The sequence below is a fragment of the Amphiura filiformis genome, chromosome 6 (genome assembly GCF_039555335.1).
Source record: "Amphiura filiformis chromosome 6, Afil_fr2py, whole genome shotgun sequence".
Lineage (NCBI taxonomy): Eukaryota > Metazoa > Echinodermata > Ophiuroidea > Amphilepidida > Amphiuridae > Amphiura > Amphiura filiformis.
The window spans coordinates 36,876,646-36,896,511 of NC_092633.1; the positions used below are offsets into that span (position 1 = coordinate 36,876,646).

Sequence of the window (19,866 nt, forward strand, 5' to 3'; positions counted from 1 at the left end):
AAACACACTCAACTAATAAACACAACAAACAGTAATGCAGTTTTTGTGTCCCCTCAAAAATATCAATACCTTCAAGTTGTACAAATTCATGCCCTGCGGGGCTCTTCTATATTGAATCTCCGTTAGTTAAAAGTCTTTGCTATGTAAGCCTCAATATGTTTTTATTTTAATTGCAAAGCCTTGCGTAACCTTAAATATAACTAAGATCAGTTGTATATGATTCACATGATCATTTTAATATCGTGACTAGATTGGGCAACTCCTTTATTATCAATTTGAGTTCATAATTTTGGATGAAAACCAAATGTTTACTTACGTAGTCCAGTAGTTTTCATTCGTGAGGCAATGTTAACGGTATCGCCGAATAAACAATACCGTGGCATCTTTAATCCAACCACTGCCGCTACAATGGGACCTGGCAACAAATATGACAAATAAACGATAAAACGTAACATTAATCATACCTTGCAAATAATGGGTCAGGGTGTGTTTTCGGTAGACAGCATTAAGTCAACGAACGTGAACGCAGTACATAAGCTGATGTTACGCGATTCCACGGCGCTCATGTACCGCGTCATGTACGAATATCTAGTGCTGTCGGACCAGTTAACGCTCAGGTGCCGTCCAGACAAACCGCCAATGGTTAGAGTTGCTAACGCCGGGGGTAAACCGTCACCCAGAAGACTCGTTACTCAGAAGGCCCACTATTTAGAAAACCCGTCACCCAGCAGGTCCGCTATTCAGAATTAGAAGCTACAGAAGGCCCGCTACACAGAAAATATTTTTTGAGTAGCGGGCCTTCTGATTAACGGACCCTTTGCAGAATCATACCCTCTATTTAGACAACCTGCAACTCAGAAAAACCAGTTTTCAGGGTTAGGGTTATAGAGGTTAGGGTTAGGGCTAACTCAGTTCTTTCATATGAATAAAACAACCCACTAGTCAGAATTCTGTATAGTGGGCATTCTGAATAGCGGGTCTTCTGGGGTAAAGGATACAGCCCGCTAGCCAGAAAACAAAAGCTCACTATTCAGAAAGTTCACCGTTATTCAGAAGGCCCGCTACTCAGAAAATTCTGACTAGCGGGCCTTCTGAAAAATGGGTATTCTGAATAGCGGGTATTCTGAGTACCGATTCTTCTGAATGACGGGCTGCACTCGCTAAGGCTTATTATCCTTTTTAATATTTACACTACCTACTTGTTGTCCTAACTTACCTGTGTGCATGCCGACTCGTATCTTGATTTTCTTGTGTTTCTTATGAGGAACCTCAAGGCTGCTAGCGTGGTAAATCAGATCTAAAGCTACCGTTGCCAGTTCGGCGGTGTGACACCAATTATTGCACCCGGCCTTCGACAATCCAGCAAAATCATCACCTACAGTAAGCAAGATAGCAACTTGAACATGATGGAAACTTTTTACCTGGTGATAGTTCTTTGAACAAAATGATATCCCTAGTACATGCGAGCTTGCCCGATCTGTATCCGAATCCTTATACAACTAATAGGCATGATAGGCCTGAGCAATGCATGGAAATACGACGAGGAACTATTTGTTTGTGTGGCATCTGAAAAGACTGCTTTAAAATCACTGAAGTCATATAGCCAAAAAAAGTACATTTCGGGGGTTTGATGCTTCTTAAGGGTTCTTTCTCTCATTATATGACATTTTTGCTGTAATAAATTATCAAAATTCTACCGCGCGCGTGGCATCGGTTTTTAATATTCATCCTACCTAATTGTAACTTCCAGCTTCGAGGGCGCCCTGCCATTTTAAGGTGTTTTCGGCACAGTGCGTTAAAACAAGAAATGTATCAGGTCAACCTATGTTGAGGTTTTGATCATTTGGCATCTAAATCATCTAGTTTTACTTAAAATTGGTGGCGTTTAACTATGAGAGTTCTGAATATGAGAAAATTCCGCCCAAAATTAGCAATTTCACATTGAAAACTGTGTAATAGATACGTAATTAGTGATAATGAACCTTAGTATGGTTGAAACGTGTATGTTGGATTATATGTTAGTTTGTTTATTTGTTTGTTTGTTTGTTTGTTTGTAGACTTACCGGATGCTAGCATGTATGTTTCGTTAATTGTTTCCACCTTGTAGACTTTGTAACGATCAATACGATAATCAAACACCAAGTATAGGCCATTAAGCATTTCTACAACCTGAAAACAATAACAACAAGAACCATCATGATTACTTAAAACAGTGGCATGATCGACGGGATTTTATATTATATTACTTTAGGTTGCATGGCAAAGAATATCATATAATTATGTCACATTTCGCTCTGTGAATTACAATTCTGAAAAAGGATTTTGACGATCTTTAATGTTTTCTTTCATTGACGTTGATCCTTCTTTTTAAATCAATGTATTATAATGCATAACTCAAAAGAAACGTCAGAGACAAATAATTCAAAATACTGCTATGCGCCAGTTCGACCCTGTATTTTTAGTAGCGCTTAAAAGTATTTTCTATCTATGAATGAACAAGTTTGCTATTTCATACACAATGCGCCGTCCTTCACAAAGTCAGTGGTTTGAGACTAGCTGAGACTGTTTGTGTCTATTAAAAGTTTTAAAGTACTTTCATATCTCGTGATTATGCAGGCAAATATTACATAAAACAGAACACTTGTCATTGTGACTATCATAATTCTACTTACTTGCATCGGAGTACTTTCTGAGCAAAGTTGGTCAAACCCAGGAATGTCCGAAAAGAAGACAGTGGCATTGCTGTAGGATTCGGCCTCAACGTTCCTGTTCTTCATTAGTTGCTCCGCAACAACCCTTGTATCATCGAATACAAAAGATAATTGGAACGCCTTTTCTCTTTGTTCAATGCTTTAGTCTGAGCAGCAAGTGTAAGCGCGTAGTTTTGAATGTCAGTTGTGAGTGACCAGAAGGCACGAAGAATCAAAGGACACATGATGATTACAATAATAACAAGTGAGATACTAATTGCGATTGACTTTGTGTCAGATTCAAGGTCACTTTGCAGTCGGGCCAAGATTTCGTCAGCCATGTTCTTTTGTACAGTTTCCAAGATCTCGATGTACACAGTCATGCTGTCAAACCATAGAGTCGCCTCTCCAAAATTTGGCTCGTGAAATCCAGAGTACATTACATCACCGTATTCTAAAATTTCTTTTCTCATTCGCGCGATATTGTGTGTAAAGTTGACCGATAGTGATTCAACTTCCATTTCGTATAAGTTGGTGATCAAGGTTGAGTACCGCATGGATGCCTCGAAATTCCATGTTCCGACGTTATATTTGTCAAGATACCAAACGTAGTCTTCATGTCTGTCAAACTGACCTCTTGCAAAGAAAACCGATCCTAAAGTGCGTTCAATGCCTGTGTCAACATTGCTGACAATCAATAGCTGGTACGCTACAAGTGTTTGCCAGATGGCATGACCTTTAGAATTGCCAACACTTTCATAAAGCCAGTCAATAAAGATCTGTAAAGCGCTGGTGTAGAAGTCAATTTCTTTGTAGACAGTGGTGTCATTACGTTTGAGGTTGGCACGATGGTTTGCCAAGTGCTCTTTAAAATCACTCTTCTTGCGAAAGAATGGAAGTTCGTTTAAGATACTTGTCACTACCGGCCAGTAATCTAATTCATCTAGTGCCATATCGGTTAAAGGATACGTTTCGGTGAGATATGCATTGTCTTCCGAACCAATAACACTCACATAAAGAGCCGCCATGTCCCTTTCGCGTTGTAATGTACTCAGCAACATCCCTATGTCACGGCTAAACCGTATGACATTTCTCACTTCAACATCAACGTTGTTGTTTCTTGCAATAGAATTTAAATCCATCACTGCCAGAACTGCTAAAGCCAATATAGGAATCAAAATCAACACCAACATCTTTGTCAGTTGAATTCGTTTACCTTTCTCCGTAAGAGGATTTTCGCGGCATTTTCCAATCTCATTTGGGTGTAAAAGTAGAACGCGAATTGGTTCGTCAATTTGCGAAAGTGACCCAAATGAAGATTGAGAATTGTCCACCCTCCTTTTTTTTTTTTTTTTGATAACTTCTCGGTATAGAGGAGTAGAGTCTCCAACGAACAACGACATTGTTACTCTCTAGAAGCGACAATTCTTATCTGACAACTTAAACAAAAAGAATGCTTGTTTACTTACTGTCGTTTCACGCGCAAATTTGAAAATGAAGTTGCTTTTCTATACTGGCGTAGTTCAACATAAATGAAGCCTTATACATGCTATATGAAACAGGGGATGCATTTTCTAAGCATGCGTTCGTAAACATAACTTGCCTTTAAAAAAATATTCTCATTAGCCTTTCACATGGTTATCCATTTGTTCCGATGAAGCCAATAAAATACACCAAGTAAATAGAACCACGTCAGTAACTGAGGTTTGGAAATTGAAAAACAATATGGTTTCTACCTTGGTATGATAGTCTACCTGGTATGATAGTCTACCTGGTATGATAGTCTAACCTAAAGATAGACTCCCCAGCAAACACAAAAACGTTTTAAAAACGTTTTAAATAAGTTATATTTTGGCTTTTGGTTTAGATAAAAACGTTTTAATAACATTAAAATGTCGGGTTATATAAAGGTCATGATAACGTTTTAAAACGTTTTGTATGAAAACACACTACAACAATATTTTTAAATGTTTTCAAAAATGTTATTGTAAACTCTTTTTTGCAAACATTTTTGCCAAATATTCTGTCAATTCTTAAATAACATTATGTTAAAATATTTGAACCCAGCAAACACAGAAATGTTCTTAAAATGTTTTTTTCAAAACATTTTAATAACATTTAAATGTCGGGATATATAAAGGTCATGAAAACGTTTTTAAAACGTTATTGAAAATATTTTGGGCAAACATTTTTCGCAAAATATTTTTTCAACCCCAAAATAACATTTTGTTTAGAATGTTTTGTATCAAGTTTCAAGAATGTTTTTGGAATGTTATTAAAACGTTTTTATACCTTTATATAACCCGACATTTAAACGTTTTCTGTAAAACATTTTTGTTTGCTGAGCAGTAGATTAACAAACAATGTTTTTTAAGGTTATGAAAACGTTTTATAGTCTTAATATACCCTTTATATAACCCGACATTTAAACCTTTTGCGAATGATGTCGAAAACGTTTTGTGTTTGCTGGGTCTTTAATACCTAATTCTTCCTGTCCTTTTTGCTATCCAAGTGTCCAGCTAATTCTTTCTGTCCTTTTTTGCTATCCAAGCTCCAGCCAATTCTTTCTGTCCTTTTGTCCAAGTGTCCAGCTAATTCTTTCTGTCCTTTTTGCTATCCAAGTGTCCAGCTAATTCTTTCTGTCCTTTTTGCTATCCAAGTGTCCAGCTAATTCTTTCTGTCCTTTTTGCTATCCAAGTGTCCAGCTAATTCTTTCTGTCATCCAAGTGTCCAGCTAATAATTCTTTCTGTCCTTTTGCTATCCAAGTGTCCAGCTAATGAACATGTATCTTAAGGTTTTTATCAAATTAGAGCTGAATATTTTGCAGCACAGCCTTAACTAGTATAGGTAAAAATCTTGGTCTATCTTTGAATTAGAGCAAATCAGGGCCGCGCGGTAGTCACCATGCCTGCGTGCATAATTCTTCTCGTGGAGAGTGCGGGGAGGCAGCAGAGAAATAAACTGTACAGATGTACATGCGTGAAGATATTGAAAAGAGAGGCACTTTGATCAACTGTATTATCAAAGCAATAAAAACAACGGTCTGCCTTGACATCAGCAGATCTGTCGACCATGTATGGCATTCTGAACTCCAAGTCAAATTCTCTGCATTTGTCTTCACTAGAACATACCATGACTGGTTAACCGACTAGAGTAATAGATCACCGAAGGCTGTCTATAATGATAAAACACCAGGCTTAAAGCTGATCAATGCTGGTGTACCTCAAGGTTCCATACTGAGGCCCATATATTTCATTATAGTTATCGATGATATCTCATGGTCTTATTGTCAACTTTCTCTGGGGATTTTCTATTGTGATTGTTTGTTTTTCTCAAAGTTTAAGTTTGTCATAAACTGTGTTTTTCCTTTGGGCATTTGCAATCCAATCTCTATACATTTTTTCCACAACTGTTCAGTTGATCTTCCATATCCTTCATCGACACTGTTGTAAGAGCAACAGCATCTGCAAACCTTAGATCCAACATCATATCCCTGTCAATGTTGATTCTTTTTCCCTCTAGGTTGGACTTCTTGAAATCCTCTTCCAGCGCGGCTGTGAAAATCTTTGGTGACAAATCTCCCCGTCTCAACCACTGTTTGTTCTCACCTTTTTTTTTTCATCATTGTTTATATTATATGAATTATGGCGGTGGCTTCTGTGTATGTCTTCTATAGGAAGCAGATGTGACTTTCATTAACCAATCTTCTCAGTGCACCAAACATATCCTTAAGCTCTATGCAGTCAAATGCCTTTTGGCAGTCTATGAAATCAAAGACATAAATCGAGCTACTTTTCATTTGATTTTCAATCAGTTGCTTTATTGCCTATGGGTGATAATGTGGTTGAAAATCTTCCCTTAAAACCGGCTTGCTGACTAGAAGCTTTTAATCGGCTTCAGAGGTATTTGGGTACATATCTTTTACACATGTGAAAGAAGACGTTTTGATATCTTCCTTTTGTGACGTAGACTACGGAAGCACTGAAGGGACATGACTGATTTTAGTTTCTTTTCATTTATTTGGTATTATTCTTTAGTTCCAGTATTTGATTGTAAAGTTTTATGAGCAGTAGTTCTGCCTCTTCTCCTCCAGCTTAGATGTCACTTGTAATTTCATCAATGTAAGTTGTTCATTGTTGTGCTTTTATGTTTGTTTAGTTATTTGAACCTTAATTAGAATACCATTGACAAAGTCTAATTCTGTTAGGGAACAAACCAAAAGATCGATGACGTCCTATAAACGAAACTAGTTTCGTTTAGGGGAGTAAAATATCGGTCTGAAGAATGTGTCATTATTATTATTATGTCAAAATTTTCAACATTTCATTATTACGTTTCTGGCAGGGAAGGAGGGTCGGCTGAGAAACGGAACTAGTTACGTTTATAGGACGTCATCGATCTTTTGATTTGTTCCCTAATAGTTACTGTTGATCCTACCTAGCCGTAACGTACCATATTTTTATTACAAATAATCAAACAGCGAAACGTGTAGAGCATTAAAAGTGATCTTTTATTCGTTAACTTTCCACAATAATATCAGCATAATACGAAACAACAAGTCACGGGCTCGGTTAGCGACGTTTGCACAGTATTTTTGTGGGACCTAAGAGCACATCAGACACTCCAAATTGCATTCCTGCAGATATCAAAAAACTTAGATTTTTTGAATTTTGCTATATAATACAAATTTGATGACACATTTTGAAAATGATATTTTTGACATTCAATAGTCCTCGAACTAAACTTTAAAAATCTAATGATATGTACTTAAAGTGTTTGCAGCTGGGATAGCTGTTTCGTATATCTTCAATACGAAAGGTCAAAATTTTCATATGATGGACGGTTTTTCCTCCCAGCTACATACACTTTAAGTAGATTTATCATAAAGTTTGCTTCGAGGACTGTTAAAATCCAAAATATAAAAAATATAAATTTTTAATAATTTGCCATCAAATTTGTACTATATCGCGAATTTCAAAAAATCTAAATTATTTGATATCATCAGGACATTTCTTGTATTCAGAATGCAATTTGGTGTGTCTGACGTGCTTTTGGGCTCCATAGAAAATAGTGTGCGAAGATGGGTGACCGGCCCCTGAAATCAATCGTCGTTACGCATTTGTGAGTTTCTCTATACCATTTTTTACGATCATGACGAACTATTTTTGCATACATCATTCATCAAACATAAAATCTGGAAACCATGTTGATGAGCTATTCCAAGTTATCCTTAATATCTCATCGATCATATACAGTAACTTTTCCGGCTCAAATTAATCAACAGTGAAAATATTAAATAAAGTATTACGACATTCAAACTTTGTAACACAAATAGATCCTTGTTTTTAGAGCTACTTCCTCCATGAATGCATCAGTTCCTCACGGGTCAATATTGGGCCAACTTTTGTTCTAAGTCTTCAATGATGACCTGGGTGATGAGTAGGGATGTAAGTGAACGGTTATTTGTCTATTCGTTTAAGGGCTGGGGTATGAACGTTTGGACAGTATTTATTTTGGGACATTAGAGCACATCAGACATATCGAATTGCATTCTGAATATGAAGAATGTCATTCTGATATCAAATAATTTTGATTTTTTTGAAATTCGCAATTTAATACACATTTTATGGCAAATCATTAAAAATTGATATTTTTGATGATATTTAACAATACTTGAAGTAAACTTTATAAATCTGATGATTTATACTTAAAGTGTATGTAGGTGGGATGAAAAGCCGACGATCAATTGAAAATTTTGACCTTTCGTATTGAAGATATGGATTTTTTCCCAAAACACCAAAAAAAATTAGGTCTTTTGGGAAAAAATCCATATCTTCAATATGAAAGGTCAAAATTTTCAATTGACCGTTTTTCCTCCTGCTACATACACTTTAAGAATATATCATTAGATTTATATAATTTACTTCGAGGACTGTTATATATCAACAATTTGAAAAATATCAAATTTTTATAATTTGTCATAAAATTTGTATATATTGTGATTTTAAAAAATGAAAATTATTTGATATCAGAAAGACATGCTTCGTATTCAGAATGCAATTCGATAGGTCTGAGGTGCTCATGTCCCACAAAAAATACTGTCGAAACGCAATAAACGCTCATTTTGGATCCCTTAAACGGACCACAATCCGGTCGGAAAACATTTTTTACTTTGCACGCGCACTTGTTCCGTGAATGTGTTGATTTACTCATCGGTTTCTCTTACATACCTTACATTACGCAGATGCGAATATCCTCATTGCTCAGTTCACGGTGCGCAGTGACGATGTTTGTTAACGATGTGCGCATCGACATGACGTATTTAGGATTAAGGGATCGGATAGCAACGTTTGCGCAGTGTTTTTGGTGGGACATGAGAGCACATCAGACACATCACATTCTATTCTGAATACGAGGAATATCCTTCTGATATAAAATAAATGATTTTTTGAAATTCGCGATATAATACATATTTATGTTTACTTCGAGGATGTTAAATACAAAAAATATCAAGTTATAATCATTTTAAATTTTCAAATTAAAAAAAAAAATCAAAATTATTTGATATCAAAAGGACATTCCTCGTACACAGAATGCAATTTAGTGTGTCTGATGTGCTCTCCCCACAAAAAATACTGTTCAAACGTTGGTATCCGATTCATTAAATCGCAAAATATTTTAATATCTTTCGGGATTTACCGATACCGAAAAGAAAAAGTGAATTGTTTCAATAGATAACTCGAGCTTCTTGGATCATTGCTAAGATTTACAATAACGTTAATTCTTTAGAAGCACAAACAAAACCCGCACGGGGTGAGTTGATTTTCTCGACACGTATTATAGACTGTACATAAAGTCCAACAAGCTCTCTTGTCTACGATCTTTTCCGTAGCGAATATGGCTGATATAAGTATTTTCATACATATGATCATACTTATGTTCTTGTTTATTCAAGTGACCATCAGGCTTCGACATATGGATAGGATCTGCTTGTGCTATCAGTTGATGAAGATCATCTTTGTCTGTTAACCAATAGGTGTTCACCATGCCTTGACCCTGGAATAGCAAAAAACATGGGAATGATTACACTGAGAAAAATCTTTATATAATTTATACTTCACTGATGCTGGAAATCCACAGATCAGTCAGTGCATGACATAATACAAGTCCCCGGGCCCCAGGGGGCCACTCAAGTATGATAGTGTACACATGCGTGACCTAAACGAGTTTTACCCCACCAGCAAATTTAGCCCCTTAATAAGGTAATTTAATATGTAATTTACCCCCTTATGAGTTTTGGGCTGGTCTTTGGACTCGTAATTTACCAAAAATTTGAAAAGGCACCCTAAACAAGTTGTTTAGTTTCAGAAAACTATCCTTATTCTTGAAAATCAGTGTTTTAGACCCTAAATGTGTTAGGCGCGTGACTTGCCTTGCCTAAAAAACACCCCCTTTTACTTGTTTTTTTTTGGTCACGCATGTGTACAGACCATTTATGTGAGTGGCCCCGGCCCCCAGGCATGACTGAATATATAAGAAGGATCTGATATTAGAAATAAGGAAAGCGCAGATTGGGAGTTCACCATAAAAGCTGAATGAATGACAACAAGAATTCTGAGCTGTGTGCTGTAAAAAGATGTGATTGTAAGTGCTTTTCAAATTAGAATGCTTGGAACCAGGTAGATATTTAATATTGGTGTGATGAAAGTATTGCTGTTCAGCGGCAGAGCGAAGAAAGATCGTGCATTACGCCAAAGTGCGTAGTTTCCCAAACGAAAGAGCTCGAAAGGTTTATGTTGGATGTTCTATCAAGCTGAGTTCTGGTTAACACAGTTCTGTTAATGTAACTGGAACAGATTGGAAACTGTTCATGAAGAAAGAAGTGAACGTGATATTATTTCATGTGTCGTCGTTGCGGCGAAGGATGCTAGTTTATGCAAGTCTACAGAGAACTTTGTTGGACAAGTTTGAAACGGGATACGTTGGAGATTCATCTGGAACTGCAACAAGAACAAGACTGTCTGATAACCAAAAAATGTAAAACATTAAGATAATTGATTGTATGCATTTTTGTTTTGTTCAAGCACGAGCCGGACTCGAGTCCTGAATCGGGTCATAGTTTTGTTGAACTCAAATTCGGCTCGGACTTGGCACCCCGAATGGACTCGGCTCGGCTTGGACTCGGATAAAAATGGAGTTAGCTCGGACTCGGCAGTATAATTTATCTTTTCGGTAAATCCCATAAGCCTTTGCGAGTACACCTGAGATGTCGTTATTTGACATCACGACGATCTGCGCCGATGCACACATCGTTTATCGAACATCGTCACTGCGCATTTCAAGTCGGCTTGACGTCAAATGACGACATCTCAGGTGTACTCGCAAAGGCTTATGGGATTTACCGAAAAGGTAAATACCTGCAAGTGCTATCTGGTCATCACTTATTCGCCGTTAGTGTGACGTCAAAATCGATCATTACCAGGTCAACTGGTTCACGCTATCTGTGTTTGGAACACATCCAAGTTAATGGATTGCTAACAGGTTTGCAAACCAAGCGTTAACCAAAGTATGACGAGGTATGACGTGGGCACTACGACGGCGAATAGGACACCTAAATCACCAAAACAATTGATTACCTTAATCTCTACTGCGCCTCGTTTCCTCATTGTGAAACCTCCGACTTCTAGCAGCGCCAAATAAGTATTTTCACTGATCTGCACACGCATTGCTGGGAGAAATAACAGGTTAAATTCTTTGTTATATAAATGGTTGCTAAAATACTAGAACAGATAAAGAATTTATTTATTTATTTATTTATTTATTTATTTATTTATTTATTTATTTATTTATTTATTTATTTATTTATTTATTTATTTATTTATTTATTTATTTATTTATTTATTTATTATTTATTTATTTATTTTCTCTCTTATACATGTAACTTATGTAAGGACGGTTTAAACATTATACATTCGGTGATGAAGCCAATAATGCATAAGCCAATTATACTCCCCAGACGTTACTCGCATCTTTTTAGACGTAGCCTATTCTCGAATTTTTTACGTGATTAAGGGCTGGGGTATGAACGTTTGGGCAGTATTTATTTTAAAAAAACGACACTGATATTTTTGATATTTAACAGTACTTGAAGTAAAACTTTATAAATCTGATGATTTATACTTTCAAGTGTATGTAGGTGGGATTGAAAAGCCGGCGATCAATTGAAAATTTTGACCTTTCGTATTGAAGATATGGAATTTTTGTCCCAAAACACCAACAAAATTAGGTCTTTTGGGAAAAAATCCATATCTTCAATATAAAGGTCAAAATTTTCAATTGACCGTCGGCTTTTCCTCCCTGCTACATACACTTTAAGAATATGTCATTAGATTTATATAATTTACTTCAGAGTACTGTTATATCAAAAATTTGAAAAATATCAAATTTTTATAATTTGTCATAAAATTTGTATTATATTGTGATTTTCAAAAAATGATAATTATTTGATATCAGAAAGACATGCTTCTTATTCAGAATGCAATTCGATAGGTCTGAGGTGCTCTCATGTCCCACAAAAAATACTGTCGAAACGCAATAAACGCTCATTTTAGATCCCTTAAGCATTTTCCACATAAAGTTTGAATCAACTAAGTTCTAGACGTGATAATATTAGTATTACGTACGTTGTCCGGTTGCCTTCATCCGTAAGGCAGTGTTAACAGTTTCTCCAAACATGAAATATCGAGGAATTTTTAGCCCAACTATCCCCGCTACAACAGGACCTGTACAAGATTAAGAGGCATAAAGCATCATAATTATTAAAGTAACAATATGATGTCCGAATATTAAATGCACTGCTTCAATCCGACACGCACATATAGACCCACATATCGTCAAAATCTGGAAACATTGTTTCAGTCGGACATTGCGCTAAGTCCGAGTCTGAAAACCACTACGCTAGTCCAAACCAAATTTGAACCACCCCAAATTTGAACCAGCTGAGTGGTTTTAAGATTCGGACTAGCTCCGTGCCGGCATTTATATAACACTGCTTTGGTCCAAATCTAAAAAAGGCTAGTCCGATTGCTTGTATTATACATGTAACTTATCGTCACCCTCATAACCAAACTGCCTAAGTCTTTATTCATGTTATTACATGTTTCTCATTGGCAATTTTAATTTTCTGAGTAATAAACCCATAATTAATCAAAATTCCAGGCCCATTCTTCATTAACTTGTGGAGTACATCTCTTGTGATGTATTTCACAAGCTAATGAAGAATGCGGCTGGGAATTTGATTAATTATGGGTTTATTACTCAGAAAATCAAAATTGCATATGAGAAACATGTAATAAAGACTTAGGCAATTTGGTTATGAGGGTGACGTTATGTAAGGAAGATTTAAGGGTATACGAGGTATTGTTGGTCGAAGCAACCTAAAAATCGAATTTCATTATCTAGATCAATATATTATTGAAAAATAACACCTTGATGTTTTGCAAAAGTTCATTCTGCAAATCATATAATTTGCAAACTTGCTTAATTTATTGTTGTTAATGAGTTATGTAAGTTTTACAAAAGTGTTGTTGTTTCAGCCCTCTTTACAACATAACTCAAGAACCGCAGCACCTACAAAAGTATATCTGTGATATTTTAATTCTTCTACACACTCGCTATGAATTGAGCAATGCAGTTTTTGCCAAAGCTCATTACCATTCGTAAGATGCTGTGAACTACCAAATCACAACAGTTTAAAATAATTAATAACCTTAAACATACATGTATACATTCGGTGATTCGGCGTGCGACGAAAACAATGCAAGCAATAATGAAAAACAATAATGGAAAACACTGTTTCAGTCTGACATTGTGCTAATTCCGAGTCTGAAAACCACTAAACAAATTGAACCAGCTGAGAGGTTTTTAGATTCGGACTAGCTCAGTGCCGGCATTTACATAACACTGCTTTGGTCCAAATCTGAAAAAGACTAGTCCGATTACTTATTCAAAATTGCATGAGTAGATTCCGATCCCACAATTCCGCCAAACATTCTAAATTTCAGACTAGCACAGTGCCTATCATGAGTGTAATAAAACAGAGCTGTAGGTTAGTTCGAATAAAATTCGGACTAGCACAGTGGTTTTAGATTTGTTTTCGGCCCAGCGAAGTGTCGGACAGTTACAATATTTCCATTTTTGGGCTAACGCGTCTTTCTTTGTTGTTTTGTTACTAGCGGATCTAAAATAGTCAGTCACCTCTAGTGTCAGTGATTATGTCGGTCTAGCGCGTATTATGTTTTCATCCCCATTTGTCATTTTTTATCCCATATTAGTAATTTTAAGGATAATTTACTCTTTGCCGTCCCCATTTTATCCCTGAAAATTTTCTGTGGGGTTGGGGGCAGCTCCCCCTGGATACGCCCCTGCTCTGGGCTAGGTTCATCCCCTGGGCAGGGCGCATCATCACCTACAACACCTACCAGTGTGTAGCCCTACTCGTAGTTTTATTGTAACATGCTTCTTGTGTGGTACTTCAAGACAGCAAGCATGGTAGACCAGATCCAAGGCAGTTGTAGCAAGCTCAGCTGTATGACACCAATCTGTCTTCTTAGGTAAGCCTAAAAAATCACGACCTGCAGAAGAGAAAGACAATAGTTTACCAACTTGGTGGCTTCACCAAAATTTGTGCTCGTTGGTCAGTGCATGTGCATAATGGCGAGCTGTCGTCTGCATTTCAGCAAGTGCTTTAATAATATTTTGCATCTACACTGATTGCCCCGGCAATTCTTCATTATTACTTTCTTTCAATATTACAGCAGTTTCTCCGGCTCATCAAAATACATGAATAGAGACAGGATTTCTTGGGAACTATGGGCATCTGCACCAGAATTTCGACAGTATCTCTAGCCATAAAAACTAGAATTTTGTTGGTGCCTCTACCGAAATATTGGACTACTGCCAGTATCTCTGTGACAGGATCTCTTGCTCAAGTATCAGAATATATTGCCGAAACACTAGTTGGAAGGATGTTTTACCGAAACATGAAAGTCAGTGGCGAAGGAAATATTAACATTAAGAGGAACGATATTTTGCCGGTATTTATGGAACATAATTTGCGCACAAAGCGGGTAATTTAAGTCAATTCCAGACTAATTTAGCCCACAATGAGGGGAATTTTGGTATTTGATGAGCCAGTGCGCCTGAAACGTGACAAATGTAACAATTTCACTGTATTTTGGCACAAAACACGTTTTTGGGCCCAAAAGGAAGATGGACCGGGCAACCATTGCTTTATTATTTATTCGGCTAGGATTTTAGGGGCGTCCCCTATGTAAAAATTTTAGGGGGAAGTGTCCCCCGTCCCCCAGCTGCTTATGATGAAGGTTGGCAGTCTTCAAGCGAGATGGTGTCGGTGGCTGCACTCGATGGGAGTAACTGTACATGATTACTGACAAGTTGTGTGGTGGTGGAGCTGCATGGTGGTAGTGATGATGAACAAGAAAGGACGACGGGTTTTATAATAAAAGTCACAGATAAAGAAAGTTAAAGATTTGTAAAAAGTGTGTTATACTGTTAGTTTTCTACCTTCAATATAAAACCGTCTCAAAAGCCTTAGTAATAGGAATCTTTCTTTCCTGAAGGTACCATATTAACAATCCTAGAAAATCTGCCTTTGGCCTTATAAAAGTACCGACCTCGCTCGCCATTTCTATGATTCCTTTTCTCCGATGAAGTCACCAGATGAATCGACCTTCATTTTGTGCGCGCTCTACTAACCAATCACGGTCTGCGGGGAGTTAATCGTCAGACGCAGACTTTTTTTTTATCTTTGACTTTTATTATAGTGGCATTGGTCAATTTAATGAGTATGAATATTACAATGGATGCTCACCAGACGCCAGCATGTATGTCTCGTTGATCGTCTCGACTTTGTACACTTCATAGTTTTCGATGCGAGAATCAAACACAAGATATAAGCCGTTTATCATCTCTACTACCTGAAAAAAGAACAAAAATTTTAAACGATGGATGGTGGTAAATTCGTTAATTAAATCCTGCGTTGTATTCGTAGTTCGCGGGCTTTGAATGTTGCCCCTTTTTGACTTCTGCTTATTTTGGCCTCTCCCTAGCAAACTTTATCTTCCGCGGCTTCTTTTTCTTCTTCAATTCTCCATCTTCTCCATTCTCCCCGTTTACTTCATTGCTTTTGCTTCATAGTTACGGTATGATAACAAAAACACGCATTTTAAAAGTTTTGTTTTTGAAGCCAATACTTAACCGATTTCAACTAACGCACAGTAGTCTAAGAACATAAATAAATAAATAAAAATGTCCCTAATTAGTATACATGTAGTAAGCTTAAGTACACTAAACCAAAATAGAAACTTCAAAACTATTACTTTTTCTAAGTTACTACACTAAGCCAAAAAAGAAACTTATAATTTTGCACAAGGTCATATCTTAAAATCCTGTCCATCAAAATTAACCAAAATTACACACAGGATTGCCTCAATACTCTACTCTAAACACATGTCAGTAACCAAGCAGTTGTCCAACGGACACAACAACAAAATGCACTGATATGGAACAGCTTCCTGTACCACATTCACAGCCCAATAATTTGCACCCAGCATAGTTGTCGGTTGGACAACTGCTTGGTTACTGACATGCGTTTAGAGAAGAGTATTGAAGTAATCCTGTGTGTAATTTTGGTTCATTTTGATGGATAGGATTTTAAGATATGACCATGTGAACAATTATAAGTTCCTTTTTTGGCTTAGTGTAGTAATTTAATACTTTTGATTATATCTTACTTGCATTGGGCTACTTTCAGAGCACAATCGATCAAACCCAGGAATATCAGAAAAGAAGATGGTGGCACTTTGATAAAACTTGGCACCAATGTTCCTGTCATTCACGAAATGGTCAGCTACTGTTTTCGGCATCATTGAATGTAATATATGATTTCCACGTCTCTTCTCCTTATTGAATGCTTTGGTTTGATCAGCCAGTGCAAGAGCGCAGTTATGTATGTCTGTTGTCAGCGACCAGAAAGCGCGTAAAATTAGTGGGCACATAAGAATAACGATTATGACAAGAGATATGCTGATTGCGATAGCTTTGATATCCGATTCAAGATCACGCTCAAGACGTGCTAATATTTCATCTGCCATGTTCTTTTGAACTGTTTCAAGGATCTGAATGTATACCGACATACTGTCAAACCATGTTGTAGCATCTGTAAAGTTAGGATCACGCGTTGCTGAGTACATCACGTCACCATATTCAAGAATCTCATTTCTCATTCGGTCTATGTTTTCGGTAAAATCATCCGACATATCGGTAGCTTCTTTGTCATACAATTCGTTTACCAATTCCGAATAACGTTTAGATGCCATAAAGTTCCATCTCCCCATGTTGTACATGTCAAGATACCAGACATAATCTTCATGTCTGTCAAATTGACCTTTAGCGAAAAACACCGACCCTAAAGTACGTTCAATGCCTGTGTCGACGTTACTGACAATCAATAGCTGATACGCCACAAGTGTTTGCCAGATGGCATGACCTTTAGAATTGCCAACACTTTCATAAAGCCAGTCAATAAAGATCTGCAAAGCGCTGGTGTAGAAGTCAATTTCATTGTAGACCGTGGTGTCATTACGTTTGAGATTGGCACGGTGGGTTGCCAAGTGCTCTTTGAAATCGCTTTTCTTACGAAAGAATGGAAGTTCTTTTAAGACACTGGTCTCTACCGGCCAGTAATCTAATTCATCTAGTGCGATATCGGTTAATGGGTAGGTTTCTATAAGATATATGTTATTTTCTGATCCGATAGCACTTACATAAAGAGCCGCCATGTCTCTTTCTCTTTGTAATCGGCTTAATAGCATACCGATATCACGACTGAATCGTATAACATTCCTCACCTCCACGTTGACGTTGTTATTTCTTGCTATTGCATTCAAGTCCAAGACCGCTAATACTGCAAGAGACATGATTGGAATCAAAATAAGCAACAACATTTTACACAACTGCATCTGTTTGCCTCTTTGAGTCAGCGGATTTTCTCGACATTTTCCAATTTCATTTGGACGAAGCAACAGTTTTCTCACTGCTTCGTCAACTTGTGAAAGAGAGCCAAAAGATGAGTCTGCGTTATCAACACTCCTGATACCAAATTCGTTCTTCACTTCGCGGTACGAATGTCTCAGTCCATCCATGATTTCCCAAATCTTTTTTGTCTATCTTGTATAATGATTTCAAAGCTTATCGCCGCAAGATACTGTTGCCTACGGTAAAGTCCCTGTATGTAAATGTTTCGTCTCGTTTTCTTTCACTCACGTGAAAGCTTATATCCATATGAATCCCTACGATGCAATGCCGATATTCTTAGAATGTTCATAGTCTCTCCTGGAAACAACACGTGCTTTGTTCCACAGGTCGTTACCATGGTTATGATATAATTTTCAAATATTTCCATCAAATCCATCAATAAATATTATTCAAAGGAGGATTTCGTGATCCTAGCATCCTCTTTTTATGACATATTTCAGTAGATATCCACGAAAAAGGCTTATTCTCAAAATTTCAGTTGATTCCGATTTTGCGTTTGCGAGTTATGCATGATTATGTGTATTACACTGCTCCATAGACAATGTGTTGTAATTTCGTTCTGGTATACCAGAACGAAATAAAAAATTGAAGATATTTTTGCACAACGAATTAATTTGCAAGAAATTTTTGGTACATAAACATTATGTAGCCAGAGGTTTCCAGTGGTATAAAAATCTCAACTTTTTTGAAAAAAGTGGGGGGGGGGGGGAGATGAGGCTGTGGATCACGAAATGCCCTTTTAAGAGCCAACTTATATCCAAATACTGTTTACTTTAGATTGTATCGTTTTAATCGTATTATTAATGTTCATTTAGTGTATAAAAGTTTAAAGCCATAATGTACGATCTTATAATATGAAATTAGTTTTCAAATCTGATTTTTGGCATATTTGTAATGTTTACATGTCCTAACTTACACCTAATGAAATCAGCCAAATTTATTGTGCTTGTAGGTAAACAGAGCAGTTTTGACATAAATTCACAATTATGACTTTATGTCCGCCGTAGAACTTCATGTTAAACGACCAAAATAGTCTGTATGTGAATTTAGTAAGAGAAGTTATTCATTGGTAGATCACCAGCGCTGTCATCTTCAGCCCCTTATTTCACCATTTTATTATGATGAGCACTCCATTGTAATTTCCTCTTGTGAAGGTGGCTTGGAAATAATTCCTTGAACTGTGTTTTATTTTTGTTTACTCACTTACCATTAATGACAAGGCTTAAGCCACACCAGCAAGTGTCACAGTCCTTGCAACGGCCACCAAGGCAACAGGCCGGGACTAGTGGAAAGCTATGAAGAGTGTCATTGAGGAATAGTTCATTGGTAGAACATCAACACTGTCACCATCGAAGCCTTTATTTTCACCTTATCCAGTATAGTGTGTACTGCAGTCTCTGGACTTGAGACCAGACTTGGCGGGTTCAACCTGTAATTTAGCGCTCAACCGAACCCTTTCACTCCAAGTGCCTTATTGGTGAATCATCTGAGTGATTGAATGTTTTGTTTTGGCGGGATAGCCAGATAATGTAGCTGAGTGCAGTCTTGGCAGCAGTATCCATGATGCTTTCTCTCTTTCCACTTGGGACTCCCAAAGCTGCAAGGCATTGCCTAAGTGAGATGTTATAAAAGCCTCTGCTTCTTGCTTCAATTGGGAAGTAGTGTGTGCACCAACCTCTATTCTCTTACTCAGCTACGAGGTCTTGACACTTGCACTTTTTCCTGGTGTATGCATTAGACAGGTTCTCCTCCATTGGAACAGTGCGTTCGATTGTAACTACTGTTCTGGTCCTTTCAGACTAGATGGTATTGCTGTCTCTGCTATTTCAGGAGGAAACACTATTAATTTGTTTGTGTTCTTCATCCATTAGGACTTCCCAGTGGTTGGCCTTTTGTAAGATGTTTGCACATTCCTTCTTTGGAAGAGGCAAGACTGGGTTCCTGTAGGCTGAACCATCTGTAGCGCAGAATGCAATAGTAGCGATGTTTGCGAGTTTGTATTGTCTGGCATACTATCATTCCTTTGATTAGCCTCACCGATAAAAGGCATCACACCAG

The 19,866-nt window shown here is 37.2% G+C and overlaps 2 protein-coding genes across 2 annotated transcripts; both read right to left on the reverse strand.

Moving 5' to 3' along the window:
* Positions 1–308: 308 nt before the first annotated feature.
* LOC140154504 (uncharacterized) lies at positions 309–4,093 on the reverse strand. The gene is given in 6 exon segments (XM_072177072.1): positions 309–415; positions 1,217–1,330; positions 1,333–1,349; positions 2,060–2,169; positions 2,673–2,797; positions 2,800–4,093. Coding segments are annotated over 6 exon segments (1,767 nt in total).
* A 5,435-nt stretch (positions 4,094–9,528) lies between these two features.
* On the reverse strand, positions 9,529–17,915 carry LOC140154506 (uncharacterized). Its single transcript, XM_072177073.1, has 6 exons — positions 16,506–17,915; positions 15,584–15,689; positions 14,172–14,309; positions 12,375–12,473; positions 11,328–11,419; positions 9,529–9,747 (listed from the first exon to the last, which is right to left on the reverse strand). The coding sequence occupies exons 1-6, from the start codon at positions 17,913–17,915 to the stop codon at positions 9,529–9,531; spliced, it is 2,064 nt and encodes a 687-aa protein (XP_072033174.1).
* Between the last annotated feature and the right edge of the window lie 1,951 nt (positions 17,916–19,866).

What these genes read in the sequence shown, in the direction of transcription:
- LOC140154506 (XM_072177073.1), bottom strand. Translation starts at nt 17,915, where the DNA reads ATGGATGGACTGAGACATTCGTACCGCGAAGTGAAGAACGAATTTGGT. An exon ending in GATGAAGGCAACCGGACAAC is followed by an intron (nt 11,420 to 12,374) that starts GTACGTAATACT and finishes TATTTCTCCCAG; the next exon opens with CAATGCGTGTGCAGATCAGT. An exon ending in GAGGCGCAGTAGAGATTAAG is followed by an intron (nt 9,748 to 11,327) that starts GTAATCAATTGT and finishes TTGCTATTCCAG; the next exon opens with GGTCAAGGCATGGTGAACAC.